Source organism: Ammodytes marinus (genome assembly GCF_949987685.1).
Source record: "Ammodytes marinus genome assembly, chromosome: 10".
NCBI classification, from domain to species: domain Eukaryota; kingdom Metazoa; phylum Chordata; class Actinopteri; order Uranoscopiformes; family Ammodytidae; genus Ammodytes; species Ammodytes marinus.
In genome coordinates, this window is record NC_137214.1 from 8,632,048 (window position 1) to 8,647,310 (window position 15,263).

At 39.9% G+C, this 15,263-nt stretch overlaps 3 protein-coding genes across 3 annotated transcripts; 1 reads left to right on the plus strand and 2 right to left on the minus strand.

The window, feature by feature from the left end:
- Positions 1-890: 890 nt before the first annotated feature.
- Positions 891-2,326, plus strand: fgf1a (fibroblast growth factor 1a; the record flags this gene model as incomplete). The annotated part of the gene is made up of 3 exons (XM_080036005.1): positions 891-1,059; positions 1,787-1,890; positions 2,135-2,326. The coding sequence occupies 3 exons, from the start codon at positions 891-893 to the stop codon at positions 2,324-2,326; spliced, it is 465 nt and encodes a 154-aa protein (XP_079892131.1).
- Positions 2,327-3,492: 1,166 nt separating this feature from the next.
- ndfip1 (Nedd4 family interacting protein 1) lies at positions 3,493-10,881 on the minus strand. Its single transcript, XM_080035197.1, has 8 exons — positions 10,702-10,881; positions 9,259-9,352; positions 7,588-7,727; positions 6,443-6,530; positions 6,000-6,124; positions 5,805-5,871; positions 5,584-5,692; positions 3,493-5,123 (listed from the first exon to the last, which is right to left on the minus strand). Exons 1-7 carry the CDS (start codon positions 10,735-10,737, stop codon positions 5,586-5,588), a joined length of 657 nt encoding a protein of 218 aa, XP_079891323.1. The 5' UTR covers positions 10,738-10,881; the 3' UTR covers positions 3,493-5,123; positions 5,584-5,585.
- A 1,050-nt stretch (positions 10,882-11,931) lies between these two features.
- LOC307256789 (glucosamine-6-phosphate deaminase 1-like) lies at positions 11,932-14,570 on the minus strand. Its single transcript, XM_080035884.1, has 7 exons — positions 14,544-14,570; positions 14,011-14,138; positions 13,183-13,284; positions 12,901-13,083; positions 12,586-12,770; positions 12,201-12,375; positions 11,932-12,054 (listed from the first exon to the last, which is right to left on the minus strand). Exons 2-7 carry the CDS (start codon positions 14,132-14,134, stop codon positions 11,993-11,995), a joined length of 831 nt encoding a protein of 276 aa, XP_079892010.1. The 5' UTR covers positions 14,135-14,138; positions 14,544-14,570; the 3' UTR covers positions 11,932-11,992.
- Between the last annotated feature and the right edge of the window lie 693 nt (positions 14,571-15,263).

Below are 15,263 nucleotides of genomic sequence, written 5' to 3' on the forward strand. Positions count from 1 at the left end.
ATTCTCGCAGCTGGTTTATTGACTCTGGACAAGGGCTTTTAAAGTTTTACAGAAGTCTCAACCTTTTAGGTTTGCAGGATTTGTCGTGAGACTGTGGGTTGAGACAGTCAATGTCACTCAACTCAAATATTACTTTACAGGTGGGGTCAGCCATTCTAAAAGTTTTTTTTTCAAAATATTTTAATATCTTCACGATCTGCTACCTGTACGTAGTGTGTGTGTGTTTCCTGAAAACACATTTGTTAATAAACAGCCTATGCTCTGTAAACTGGTATGTGTCTAGCTACAGCTGGCCCCTTTGTTTACATACATGTTTGCAGAGCCTAGGCTCTGTATTAGCACTGGATTTTCCCAAAATGACATTTATAAAAATGTCCCCCTCTTCATTTGGTATAAAAATAACTTTTAAATTGTTTAACCATCATTGTGAGCTTTTTCCTACCCTTAATCTCTCTGGAGATTCTCCACGAAGTAAGGAATATACTAAACTGTTATTTTCATGTTCATACAGGTCTTTTGTTCACCTGTTTTACTGCCTTTAGGGTTGTTTTCCTCATGACTAGTTATCTGATTATATTCAAATGGCCCGACAAAAGAAAAGAACCAATTAGTAAATGTAATAATTCAACATAATTTCACTTTTAAAAAGTGAACATTAGAGTGTAGCCTACACTCATCCCAACTACAGATAGGGGGGACAGGAGTCAGGGACGCGCATCCATCCATCAAGCTGCCATTGTGGTCTCTGCCCTCGTGCACGCGCATGTAAACACCTGACCACTGCGGGGACACACACACACACCGCTCATAATCTTCACCAAGGAAAAACAAGGCTCCAGCTGCCAACCAAACCACCCTGTTGCTTTTTACGCTTAGCCGACTGCCCAGGGATGTCGGGGGACGAGGATGGGTTCGTGTCCGAGGCTCAGAGTGTGGAATGCGGCCTGCTGCAGGACTACCGGCGGCCCACTCGCCTGTACTGCATGAATGGCGGTCATCACCTCCAGATCCTGCCCGATGGGACGGTGCAGGGCCAGAGGGAGGACGGGGACGCTCACAGTAAGCTCACCACTGCACTGCGCATTTTACATCACCAGACCGGTCAGGCCTGCAGCAAGCATGATGAGGCGTTCACTGGCTTCAGTTGGAGGTGTGTGTTATTAGGTTCAAAAACAGCAGGAGATTTGACCAGTAAACGAGGAAGACGTTTTTATAGAGTGGAAGGCCATTCATTTACTGCTTGCGACCTCCCAGTAGTCCTGTTTTTACACAGGTCTATATGACTTTGAAGTTCACTTTTCAAATTGGACTTCACTTCTCGAGGAACAAACACATCGCAGGGAACTACACAAGGCACTAGGCTATTTGATCAAGAGGTAGAGCCTAATTTGTAAGAACATTTGTTTGCTAATGCCAACTTTTCTGCTTTAGAAAACAACACATTACAATATATGAAAGGTCATGCAATAGGCTAGATATGTCAACATTAACATTAGTTCGCTTTTGCTTTATCACTCTTACTTAGCAAACTGCCATGCCCTCTGTGATGCCTTGTGCAAATGTGTAATGTTGTGAATATGAATTGTATGCATTGTTTGAGTTATTGCATCACATCTGGCCAGGGACAACACAGGTAAATATTGTTTTTTAGATGTCTTTTAGGCCATCTCTGGATCATTCAGTCTGACACAGCAATCTGACCTGTATCTTTAGAGGTGTATTTGTATATATAGTTCTGAGTTGTTTCCATGTTTTTTTTTTAATCATAACGTTTCCTCCTTTTCAGCTGTCTTGAAGATCAAAGCTGTGGACAGAGGTGTGGTGGTCATCCAAGGAGCAGCAGCCGGCCGATATCTGGCCATGAGCGAAGAGGGGCGACTGTACAGCTCAGTGAGTATCAACAGTAAACCTTGTGATCTGTGCCATAGTAAATCAGTCATTAAACTCAACGATGCCTGGGTATGTAAATACACTACATATCCCATGAGAACTTGTTGTTAAAGATTTATTTGTCAGAGTTATACATGACCTCCATCTGAACTTTACTTTTGGGACTGCATTTTCCTAAACGTTTGACCCCTAAAAAGCCAAACAACTCAAGTGCTGTCAGCTGCTGGTGTTTATGTCCACACAGGCCACAGTGAGCGATGAATGCTACTTTGTGGAGAAGCTGGAGGAGAACCACTACAACACGTACATGTGTCAGAAACAGCAGGAGAGGAGCTGGTACGTAGCCCTGAAAAAGAACGGCCGAACGAAGCTGGGCCCCAGGACTCACATCGGACAGAAGGCCATTTTCTTTCTGCCGCGACAGCTGCAAGAGTGAAGGAGAAGGTTGTGAACCGAGCCAGAAGGAGACACATACCCTGCGTTCCAAATGGCACACTCTTTTCTTTTGACTATACTACATACTGCAGAACTCCATAAAAAAGGTACATAGTTTGCATACAGTATGCGTACAATTGGGACATACTTATACTTGCCGTCCAGTGGACTGTAGGTCAGAACTGCAAAAAAAGCTTGCAACACTAAAACTGGCAACCAGATGTAGTAGGACATCTGGGTATTTTTTGAATTGGGATATCCTAAATGTTCTACCATACTACATAGCAGGAAGGAGCGGGTATTGGAATGCATCCATGAAGAAAAGTTGGTGGTGGGAGAGTTGGTTGAAAAAAAGAAAAGAAACATATCTTGTTTAAACTTCAACTTCAGCACATCAGACTGTGCATGTCATCTGCTTTTGTTGTCCACTAATACAGCATACCATTTGATTTAGCAGCAGGTTTCTTTATTGTGCTTGAGGGCTTGTGAAGCAGTATCATGGACAGTGTTTCACGGTGATATTACTGATTTAATGTGAAATAACCATCTCCAATATTTTGGACCTGGAAAAATAATCATATTCTACACTAGCTTTAGGTCTGCAATCAAATTGAAGGCATAGGACAGGGTTAGGGTTAAGATTTCTTTGTACAAAAATTATAATAATTCCGAGGGAAACAAGGCCAAATGCAAGGAGTGGACCCCACTGTGTATTATCACAAAACTAATCACTAACCCTTAATACTATAAGAGCATTTTTATGATTTTAAATTGTTATTATCTTGATAAAATGCCTTATATGCAAAAATAACTGCACTTATTGGAATGAAACTTAATACATTATAAACAGCTTAAAAGGGTCTCTTGAGCCATTCACTGCTCAGTGCTAAAGCTGGAAGAGTGAACTAGTTATTTCATATATCCAGCAGTTACACTTTGCTGCCACTTGGTGCCACCAATGTGTAAAACGTGCAGTGCACCTTTAGACATAACACAAAGCCTGTCACCGGCACCATTTGAGCACACATTTTTAATTTTCCGGCCCCACAAACTTGACTGTGGCTTGATAAAACCGAGCTGTTAATAATGTATGTTCATCATTTGTAGCAGATTGGCCCTTTAGCTTGGCGGAACAGTGGGTCAATAATCCAGAACATTCACAAAATAACGCATTAAAAGTGACATTTATTTAACACTTATTGTTTTCTGTACAGTTTGTCAACAAAACCCGAAGTCGCAGCTCTACATCACATAGAAATAAGCATAATGGGTGTGTATCCAAGCCATGGCAGAAGTATGAAGATAATTAAACTCCTTCTAAACTCCATCTGTTGGCAACAGAGGACATGATGTTTTCCTCCAGAATATAAAACAGAAACAAAATCCTGCATCTCTGCATCCTTCATTCCTTGTTGTATAAGTCCGGGGCTCGTAGAGAGGATGGGAGCATCCTCTGGGATTTTATTTAATATACGTTTTCTAAAAGTGCACCGGCATACATAACATTCTTTGATATAGATTTCATACCCACAAGAGAACTAACATCTTACACCCGATGAAAAAAAAAAGATATTTCCCCTGCCCATTTGTTAATTAAATCTTAAGGAAAAAAATCCACCTGAAAATGGAATTTGAGAATATGTTGATGCTTTTAGAGATCTGATCGAAATGTCAAAGCGAGATGATTAACAGCTGAAGTCCAGACGGCCACCACTCTTTTCTAAAATCACTTTTTTCCACAGACGAGAAGCCGACTCCACTGACTCACTGACGAGTCACGGAAAGGTCCAACTGACATTATCATCATATGCAACATCTAAAAGGACATGAACCAGAGAATGTGCTCCTGTGTCCATAAAAACAAAAACAAGACCCATCTCGGGTTGCTTGTCAAGCGGACAAAACATTGCTGTCACCTGGGCAGCCTCGGGGTTTGTCACTTGACATTTGCTTTGTTTGTTTGTGGCCGCTGGCTTGTTTACATCTAAAGACTTCAAACTGAATCATATTCATATACCCTCACTTCTATTTCCAGGGTGGATCGTGTCACCTGATTCATTGTACCACAAAACATTTAACAGGCAATATCATAACTTACCACACATGGATGTAACTTTTGAATCACAAGCATGTATGTTTTGTATTATTATGACGACGCCTTTTTCTAACAACTTAGAAAGCAGGGACAACACTGCCCCCTCTTGGTTAAAATCAAAGTAACACTACTTAAAGCCAACAGGTGAGAAACATATGTGGTAATTCATAAATTGGCATTTACAGCCTGACGAACGCTTGCTTTATGTGTGTGTTTGTGGAATCTAAAAAAACAGTCACAATAAAACCATGAAGTGAGATGAGTGCATAATTACAAGGTGTGTTCCATGCCATGGCAAGTCCACAGGCTGTTGTATTAATTCATACCTGTTGGTCTTCAAGTGTCACCAACATGAGACTCTACCCATATACAGACCTTAAGGGCAGACGCATGCTTGTATGCTACCATCAAATGATATAAGGCATTATTACTTATACGTTACAGACAGAATGTAAATAGCACTTAACATTCGCCACTAAAGAGTACATTAAGGGACTATTACTGTTAACCATTTCTCCATTAATAAAGTTTCAGAAACAAAAAAAGAAAACAAGTGATATAATAATTCCTGAATATTTTCATGGTCAGTTGTCTTCATCTAGAACTCGTCTGGTCAATTTCTGCTTAAGTGTCTTCACTTACAATTATGAAACTCTTCGCAGTGTTTCTGCTTGTGATGTCCAGTTCCTCCACGTTCCACATCCTGATGGATAAAGATGAACACATTAACACGAGAGGCACTGGTTTGGATGCACACTAGTCATTCAAAACTGACTAATTCTAAGCAACGCGTTTTAATTTCTTATATCCATCTACTTTTAAGTTATCAATATGAGGAAGTTACTGTATAGACGCAGTGAACATGATTTCTGCTTGATCCTTGAATACATTACATTAGCATGAAGGCTCCAATGAGCTGTGTGATAAGCAGAGCCCACAAATTTTAGATACTGTCTCCAATATATACGTATATATATTTTAACAGAAATGTTATTCAAAACGAAATGGCAGCTGCAGTATGATTTAGTAAAAAAAACATTTGAAATATGTGTTTTTAAGTCCCACCATTGCTCAAATCTCATCACTCTCTGTAACAGTAGTTACTGTGTACTGAGTCCTGTGTGCATGCAAATGTCTGCGAGGACCAATTGAATACACCTCACCTCTAATAGATGAAGAGTACCCTTGTTCGGGGAAGAGTGGCATAGGTGGGATCCGCCAGTTTACGCACTCTGGAGTAGTTGACGAAGCCTCTGACAAACAGCATGAAGCCTGGAAGGGCACAGAAAGGATACGTGATGCAAGACGGTTACAATAAAAGACCGCAACGTGGGTTATACCAGGGAAACACTTTTTATTTAAATGGAATATGTCTTTCACTTACCCAGGGCCAGGAACACCCACCACAACCAGTACTGCCCATCAAAGTAACCAGGGAAGTAGGTAGAAAACTGGGGGGAATATATAAAAGACAGCACCTGTTAGAAGCTGTTCAATACATCCTGCACTTTCACACCACTGAACAGCCTTTTAAGTAGAGGGACTTGGCAGTGGTGTCCATTCACAAAGCATGCCTCACCCTGACAATAAGAACCCATTTGATGAGGGACAGGCCGAAGCCAGAGATGGCTCCGTATCGACCGGCGGCTGATGTGGTCAAACAGAACGACAGGAAGAAGCCGATCCAGTTGAAGAGGAATGCCACTGGAGACACAGAGAGAGAGAGAGAGAGAGAGAGCGAGCGAGCGAGAGAGAGAGAGAGAGAGAGGATCAGTCATGAAAAAGAAAACATTCAGTGTGGACTGACATTTTTAATTAAAGCCGTCAATCATTTTCTGAAGTCATCAAAACTGGCTGGCACACATTCTCCTCCTCCTCCCTCATCTTTAGATAAATATATAAAAAAAAAACTTTTGGCATTTGCTCCAGTACAGCATTTAAGAACGTGCCAATTTCTATTGAAAAGAATGTTAACCAGAGCCCTTTGGAAAGTTTGCACAATTCGATTGTTGAGATTCTTACTGAAGAAAGTGAGCATGAAGATGCCGTCGTTTCCTATTCGCAGCTGGTCAGCATCTTCAAAGTCATCCCTGGCCACAAAGTCGTCCTCCTGCAATAAACAGCAATAAACATACATAGACATATTACATTAACTGGGTTTTCCATTGAAACTTAGGTCACCTCACACACCCTACTTGTTGATAGAATAAAAGCCTGTAGGATTGAAAGCCGAAAGTGATAAATTAAAATGATGTAACAAAGGACGACCAGGGCCAAGATCAACCCACAAAGTCATTTCTCTATTGTGAAATTGGAACGTAATGCGGGTATGTATTTTTGGAAATTAAAACAAGTCTAGTGTGAGAATAAATCTTAATTTTATACTCTTGTGCTTTTTAAACTTATACACTTTTAAATGTTTAGTAACTTCACATTCATTCACCATTTTGTAAGTGCACATAACAACACAGTTTATACAGAGGCAGGCAGTTTCAGTAGATACTTTGCCCAAGGTCAGGGGAGAACTATTTGTGTGGGATGAGCCAGCACATGACAACCGGCCTAGCAACGACCCCGCACCCTCCCTTCACCTCTCTTATGAGCAGGGTAGTGTAAACCATGAAATGTATCTTATGAAGACCAGCAAGAAGAAGACATCATCGGCCAGCCTCTAACACATAGTCAACCAATCAGAAATAATGTATTTGTTTCCATATAACACTATGTCCCAGCATTTTGTCTTCAGTCTTACTGGGGACGATTTTTGAGAACCAGTAAGCTCCATGTGGGCCTACATGTTTCTGCTCACTCAATTTAGATAATAAATCTTTAAGCTTTGAAATAAATCTTCTACTTGTTTTTCCTTCTTCAACTCTGGTTAAAAGAACACGGTATATTATTTTTCTAACACTAGTCTTCTTCTACTTTGCTTTATTCCAGGAGTTGTTCTGCATGGAAACTCCAATCAATCATAGAGCAGGTTGCAAACTGTCATCCTCTGTAAATGCTGCTGTGTGAACACGAAACCCAACTAGAGGCAAAATGCAACATATTTAACAAACTGGTCCATGATTCGGACCAGAGGAAATTAATTACAGGTGTGAAAAGGCCCTAAATGTAACGATACATGACAAAGCACTTATTTATTATATATGTATTAGAGCTACCGTGACTCTTCCAGGGACCAGGGGGATGGCTGCCTCTTCTTTGTTCCTCTCAGCTTCATCGTAGGAGGGCAGAGTGGTGGCCACGCTGTAGGATGGAGGGTTGGGGAATCTGCTTCCATCCTCCTTGTATTCAAAGAAAGCTGTGGAAGGGAACAAGCAAAGGAAATGAGTGAAATGAATAAGCTCCTGAGCATGGCTGAGATCATACAAAAAAATTCCTCTCCGGAGGGTCTAGAGTTCTGATTGATTATATAGGAAGGCTGTGCTGATATTGAACTATTCTCTTCACTTCAAAACTAAAGCAAATATAATGGAGACCGTCTGAAAGGTTTTTGTCACCTTTTTAAAAAAACACATTTACCAATGCACCTAGTTTTTTCAAAATGGTCCAATTTTATACTTTTTATTCTTTTGAAGCACATTGAGAATGTTATTTCCGAAAAAAAAAGGTGCTGCCATACTAAACAGTCATGTTTGACCCAGAAAACCTGGTCTATTTTTCATCTCCGACTCGAAGTAAGCGTGCCTTTTTAAGTGATTTATTAACCTCACTATAAATATGGATTTTGTAACAAGAAGAATAGTCAGAAAATGAATATTTAGAATATATTCTGATTATTACATTATAGAGAATTACATTTCTGTCTAAAAATCAATGGCCAAATGTTGATGCTAACAGCACAAGTCAAAGTTATGTAAAGTGTTATGGTAAAGCAGCTTCTCCAAAGCTTTGTTTGCTGACAGACAAAGAGACAATCTACTTTCACTTCCTTCAGCAAAGAGAAAGCAGCAGCCGGCAGGGAGGAGTTAGAGCATGAGAAGACATTAGAAGTGTACGTGTCGTCCATTCGCGTTTACGTCCTGTGCAATACAAGCCGAGACTTTTATCTGGGTCGTTTGGTGACTATCCAGAAAAGCTCCTTTGTGTGGTTCAAACACAATAAGCACTGAAGCGATCAATGGACTCCCCCAGCCTCTTATGGAACATGTTGACCTTTGCCCTCTAAAGGAGTGAGATTACAGGCATCAGGCATTTCTTAAAAGGCTTTTGCTCACAAGCCATTCCCCTCTTTCATTATTCATTCTAAGTGTTAGTCAATAGTGTAGGGAAAAATACAGAAAAACATTGTTAATCCTTTTACTTCAGTACACTTTACCCAATTTGGTCATTAACTACATTTTGAGAGATTCCAGTGAATTAGATTAGCAGTTAATATCCTTTGTTATATATTATGGCTTGTGGATGTTTATAGGATGGCTGTAGATACCTTTTACTTTGCACAATAGGGAATTAGATGCAAAGATGCGAGTTTAAAAGGAATCAGCAGTTTTTGGTATTGGTTATTAAATTAAAAAAAAGCACCATATTTTTTATACTACTGTGATCACATGTAGGATGTCATTTTGAAACTGAAAGCATATATATCAGACAAGGTTCACGCTTTGCAAGAATACTGTGGAAATAACTATACTTATTAGCCTTTGATTCTTAGGCACCGTAAACTACAGGACACTACATAAGTACATGTAGGCTCTCATTGCTTTAGGAGGCAGGTCTCTCCCTTTCAATTGAGTATAAGTATGGACAGTATCAGTATATAAGGACAGTGTCAGTATGTAACAGTGATATCCATGTTTGTTATGAGTTGGCGAGCAGTGAAGGTTCCTGACCTGCGTTAGCTGCAGCGATGCTGCTGTATGGAGGAGGTGCGTCTGGAGCAGGACCCTCCTGAGACGACTGGGCCGGCTCCTCCTCATTCACCAGCTGAGGGAAGACATACACAACGTATAGGTCAACCTTAAAGTACAACCTTTAGGACAACTATACATGTTGGCTATGATGAGTGACACGTTTCCTACAGCTCAAGACAAGTCAGATTTAAGACTATTACAGATATTTTTTAATGATACTTGAAATTCAATTTAAGACCAGTTTTACAATGTCCACAATTGCGAACGTAAACTTTATTATTTTTAAAGAAAAAAAAAATACCATTAATTTTAAGATTTTAAATTGCAACATCAAACCAAAAACTAAGACTGATTTAAGACATTTTAACGCCGTATTTTTATGTGAACTTATTCAATGCCTTTTTAGACGTTTTAAGGTTCTCTAGGAGGAACCCTGGAATTAAAACTGAGTGCTTGGAATTTAGGAAAGGAAAAGATTATCAAAGCAGGGCTGGGCAATACAGACAATATTTACATATATTGTGACATAGATAAATAGATAGTTACATATCGGTGTCCATTACAGACAATGTTGCAAGCCAATAAGCAGGACTAGGCCTACTCCATGGAAATAAATTGGTTTACAGCCATTTAGGGAAGATCCTTCATTTATTCAGCCAAAAAGAGACGAGGCCTAGATCTGCTGTTTGTTTAATCTTTAAAACAGTTCTAATTTGATTAAGTAACATTGTCCACCACTACCTCTTGGTTTGCACAGCCCAAAGTCTACAACGGACGCACTGGGAGGGGGGGCGGGGGGGGGGGGGTACAAATCCTGAAATTGTGCTGACTAACCTAAAGGATTAATCATCAGTGCCACCGATGTCGCACTTTATGAATGCATTGTGCAACAAGTGGCCATTTAAAAAGACACGTATTTGTAACCATGAAGATAACAGTTACTTCTAAAGAACAACATAAATCAATTGAACTGTGCACTCGTGATTGCAACGAATCCGCATACATACAATATGTGTCCAACAATGAGACGGCTGCGCCTTTACATTGCTACTTCACGATCCTGCTGCAGGACAAACTGGCCACTCATCCAGGACTACGTTTTTTATATCGCTTTATGTGACGGTTGTTTCAAGGCAACACACCAGGTGACACTACCACAGCAGTTCCTGTGCAGGCCAGCCGATGCCAGCTAACGTTAGCCGCTAAATAAAAATTGGTCACACAGGCTGCTTCACGTTAAAGGCCTATGACACGGCATTATCATTCGTAAAATAATTCATTTCAGTTCAAGAGATACGTTGTTGTTGTGTAAGCTTTCCAGCTCTGGCCCGCCCTCAAACAGACGTCGGAGGAGCTCGTTGTTTTCCTCCCACAGTTAGCTTGTTTAGCTTCATGTTCGCGTGACAGCAAGTTGTTACATACCTCTTGATATCTGACGTTGCTGTTTAGTTCTGCCATTGTGGAGGAAGAGGAGTGAATATGTTAGTTTTGAAATGTCCTCTGTCCACTTGAGCTGTGAAGATGTTGTCAGGTAACGGGGAATCTTGCAGACGAAGTAGCGCAGGTAACGTCCCCTCCTAGTCGGCCATCTCCTTCCTTCTACCCCTCCTGATCCAGGCTCTGATGCTGCCTTCAGGGACAGCCGGAATATTCCAGTTATTCAAGAACGAACGAGTAAAGGTAGAAATACCTGATATTTAAAAATACATTGAAAGTGCTGTAAGTAAAACCTAGATAAAGACTAGGCTATCGAGTTTTTTATTTATTGAGCCACTATATTGTATTTATTAATATCCATGTTGCAATCATATAACTTTTTTAATTAATTAATATTGCAGTATTAGCCTACATTGCTGTACGTTTACCACATTGATAATAAGGCACATAATACTTATTTCTTATGTAAGCTATGTGTTTTTCTATTCTACAAATGGAGTGACTGTAACAAAACCAACCCTTCTCCATGTTTCTGACTCTGATCATTTAAATGTGTCCCTTTGTAGATTTTACATAGGCTACAAAAAAAAAACATGCATAGGCTACATACAAAAATAAATCTTATATAATGTAAAATATTGTATACAACAGTATTACCAATATTAATGGCCATTATTTTGTAGTTTGTCAAATTGCTTTAGAAATAATGGTTCATATTTTAAGAGATCATCAAGGTAAATAAGGTTAGTAACCACTAACTGTTTGATCCAATATTTTTCTCCGAAAAGCAGATGGCTTTTATGTATAGCTGTGTCCATTTCTTGATGAAATTAATTAAATGGCCCCTCATATAATGTTGAAAGGGCAGTTGTTTTCATTCTTTCCAGCACACATATGGGCATAGGAACTTACAAGAGCACGTGAGGGCAACATCAGTTGTACCGTGTTGTCATGTGACAAGAGGAACATCATTGACTAGCTCTACACTATCCCCAAAGTATACAGTCAGAGAGATACAGAGATATATAAATTTAATTCACTTTATTCAAAAGATCAATCAAGAAGCAAAGAGCTGTTTGAATAATCACATACAAAATAAAATAACAGTGGGCAAAAAAGCAGCACCTGATTATTAGGCAAGGTTAACACCAAGCGCTGCTCGATGTCCACCAATGTATTTCCACCAGAGGATAATAACTGTTTATATATACATTTGGAGTGTGTATTAGTGACAAAATGCTTCGAGACTCCATAATAACGTCTGGAAAAGATCTCCTCAGTTCTTCATTGGTCCTGAGGGAAGTGGATCCACCAGCTTGTTGTGCAAGGGCATCATCCCTAAAGATAGAGAAAGTCTCAGCATGTTTTGTATGATTCATGGCATGTTTTGCATATATGTTCTGCTGAATGCAACCTGTGATGCAATTATTTTTTAAGCGAAAAATAGTCACATTTATTACTGTAGTCTTATGATTTTATCTCACCTTTGAAGTACTTTACAGTTTTGACCCGCAGCTCCATGGTGGCGTCTTCGTCGCATACCAAAACGGACAGTGGGTGCTGCTGGAAGGCAGACACTGTCCACATGTGATTCACACCTTCCTCTACAGCCTTGTACAAAGCAAAGGCCTTGTTTGTTCCAGTGATGAGAATCATGACCTGAGGAGAAAGTGACAATGTGACATGTGGCCTGAGCAAGAATAACGACAAGATCATTGAGAAATGCACTCAAACTCAAAGCAAGGCTCTGACTGGAATTAATCATAATTTGTAACATATGGTATATTAGAGATTTGTTCAGAAAACATTAAGAAACAGATGCTAAGCACAGAACACAAAAACAAGACATAGAGTTAACATTCATCTAACCTCCTTTGCGTCCATGACAGTGCCCACTCCCACAGTCAGAGCCATGGTGGGCACCTTTGAGAGATCCCCATCAAAGAACCGGGCATTAGCCACGATAGTGTCCCTTGCCAATGTCTTCACCCTAGTCCTGGAAACCAGGCTTGAACCAGGCTCATTGAAGGCAATGTGGCCATCTGGACCAATACCTGACAGGACAGAAGGAGTGGTTCTAATTTAACAGCCAAAATGACAAGATACCAGAATGCACAAATTAAACATAAAGTGATTGTGTAGTTGGTCACACCATATCCATTATGAGTACTATGACCTCCTGACCTCCAACAAAGAGCTCGATCCCCCCAGCTGCTGTTATCTTGTCCTCGAAGGCTTGGCACTCTGCCTGCAGGTCAGGAGCGTTGCCATCTAAGATGTGGGTGTTCTCTGCTTTTATGTCGATGTGCTTGAAGAAGTTGTTCCACATGAAGGAGTGGTAGCTCTCCGGGTGATCTCTGGGAAGCCCTGTATGGGATTTTTTAAATTTTTTACCACAGCTATGAAAAAATGTACTCAATGTGCTAACCATTTCATACAAGGGGAGGAAGAAGGATGGACACTTACCCACATATTCATCCATGTTGAATGTTTTCACATACTGGAATGAGATTTCTCCTTTCTTGTAGTACTGGATCAATTTCTTGTAACAACCGAGGGGAGTACCTCCTGTAAACAGTGAATAACGCATTCAAAGCAAAAGTAGTCTTTCCATTTTCGGAGACTGTAAACACTTATTTTTCTATGTTACGGTGGAAATGATAGTATTTTCTAACCCCACCAAATGTATGTGATGGGTCTTTGCAATATAAGGTTAAAAGATGTTGTTTGATGAATTATTGTATTTTAAACTCACAATCTGCATGGAGAAGTGATACAATCTATACTATGTAGACAATCCTTGCTGATCAATGCATCCAAAGTGCTTTTTAGTTTAATATAAGCAAATCTTAATAAGAAGTATACAAATTGAAGCATTTTTCCTTGAGAACATGGAACTATTGCTTACTTCAATTTTCAATTTTCACTTTCACTTTCATTTTGACTCTAGCCTACACACTGTAAATCAGTATCAGTATCATAAATTGGCCTAAGCACAGCTATAGGGCGTTGCCAGCTTACTTACGTAAAGTTATCTTTATTAGTCAATTTACACAAGGCACATTGACATTTTTTTCTCTCTCGCATATCCCCTCTCAAGTTACCACACTTAGGGGGTCAGAGCGCAGGGTTTGCCAGAGTACAGCGCCTCTGGAGCAGTTTGGGATTAAATGCCTTGCTCAAGGACACAATGGTAGAGATGGTGGGCACCGTAGATGTAATGACAGCCACCACTAATGTTACTACCAACACCCTCCTGTCCGGTTACTGCCCCTCTGCCATCCTACCACTTACCTGTGGGTAGCCCTATGGTGAAACATCTGTCCGGGCCAGGGTTGAACAGTAAAATCTTGTTTTTGATGTACTTTGCTGCCCACTCGCTTGCCTGTTCGTAGTCATTGAGGATGATCAGCTTCATCTTCCTGCATAAAAATAAAAAAGAAACACACAAAGAAGCGTGTGGCTTGTCTGAATGAGCTCATCCTCCAAGTAAATCTGCACAAAAACACACCTGAATCAGACTTTAGACTCAACGCACAAAACTTTATCATACGTTGCCAATAAAATGAAATCACTGTTTAGGCATTACAGGGACTACAGCTGCAAATGAGCTGCCTGCTGTCAGGTACAAATAATAAAAAAATGTTTGCTGTGCCTTTAACAACAACCACAACAACAACAATAATAGTGATAATAAATAGGTTAATAAACAAGCTGCCAAAATGACTGACAACTCTGACACAACTACATAGTGTGACCAAAACTTTCACTGTAGTATTAATGTCCTAAAGATACACCAAAGAAAATGAGTTATCGCATATACCTACAACTATAGGCTACCTCGGAGGTTCTGTTGCCTTGATGTGCAGTAGTCAGGATCTGGATGGATAGCCTCTGATCACATGCTTTTATATTCAAACAGCACACAGAGTGGAAGTGACCTCTGCTCCACTCATGATCCCATCAGCAAATCACGATGGCAGAAAGCTCAGCAGCAGATAAGATTGGAGAACTGAAAGCATAGGTTTTTTTTTATCCTTTTCTAAGACTATTGTGATAGCAAATGAAGGCCTATATTTCACGTTCACTATGGCAAAAAAAAACAAAAAAAACAATATAGCCTATGAAAGTAAATTGGAGTTCCAGTCCATCACCATGGAGTAGACTTCACTAGTAAAGGATGAGTAGTGCGATACCCCCTGTAATTGGCTCACACTCTCTGGAAGTGGGACACAACAGCAAATACCTAAACATAACAGCAATTTGCCACAACACAAAAGTATTGAGAAGGTATAAGTCACAGATCCTCCTCCTGGTTATACAGTCTCTCATTTACAATGCTGAAGTTAACTTTCTTAATTCTGCATCGGCAGTGACGTGGGAAAGTTACTGAAAGAGAAACTTATATGAAGTAAAGAACTCGAAAAATATGCATTGACCTCACTTTAGCAAATAATTGTTTCAACTGAAACTGATAAAAAAGAGTTAACTTTAGCATTGTAAATGACAGTGCATCCAATCAGGACAAGGATAAGTGACTCATCATA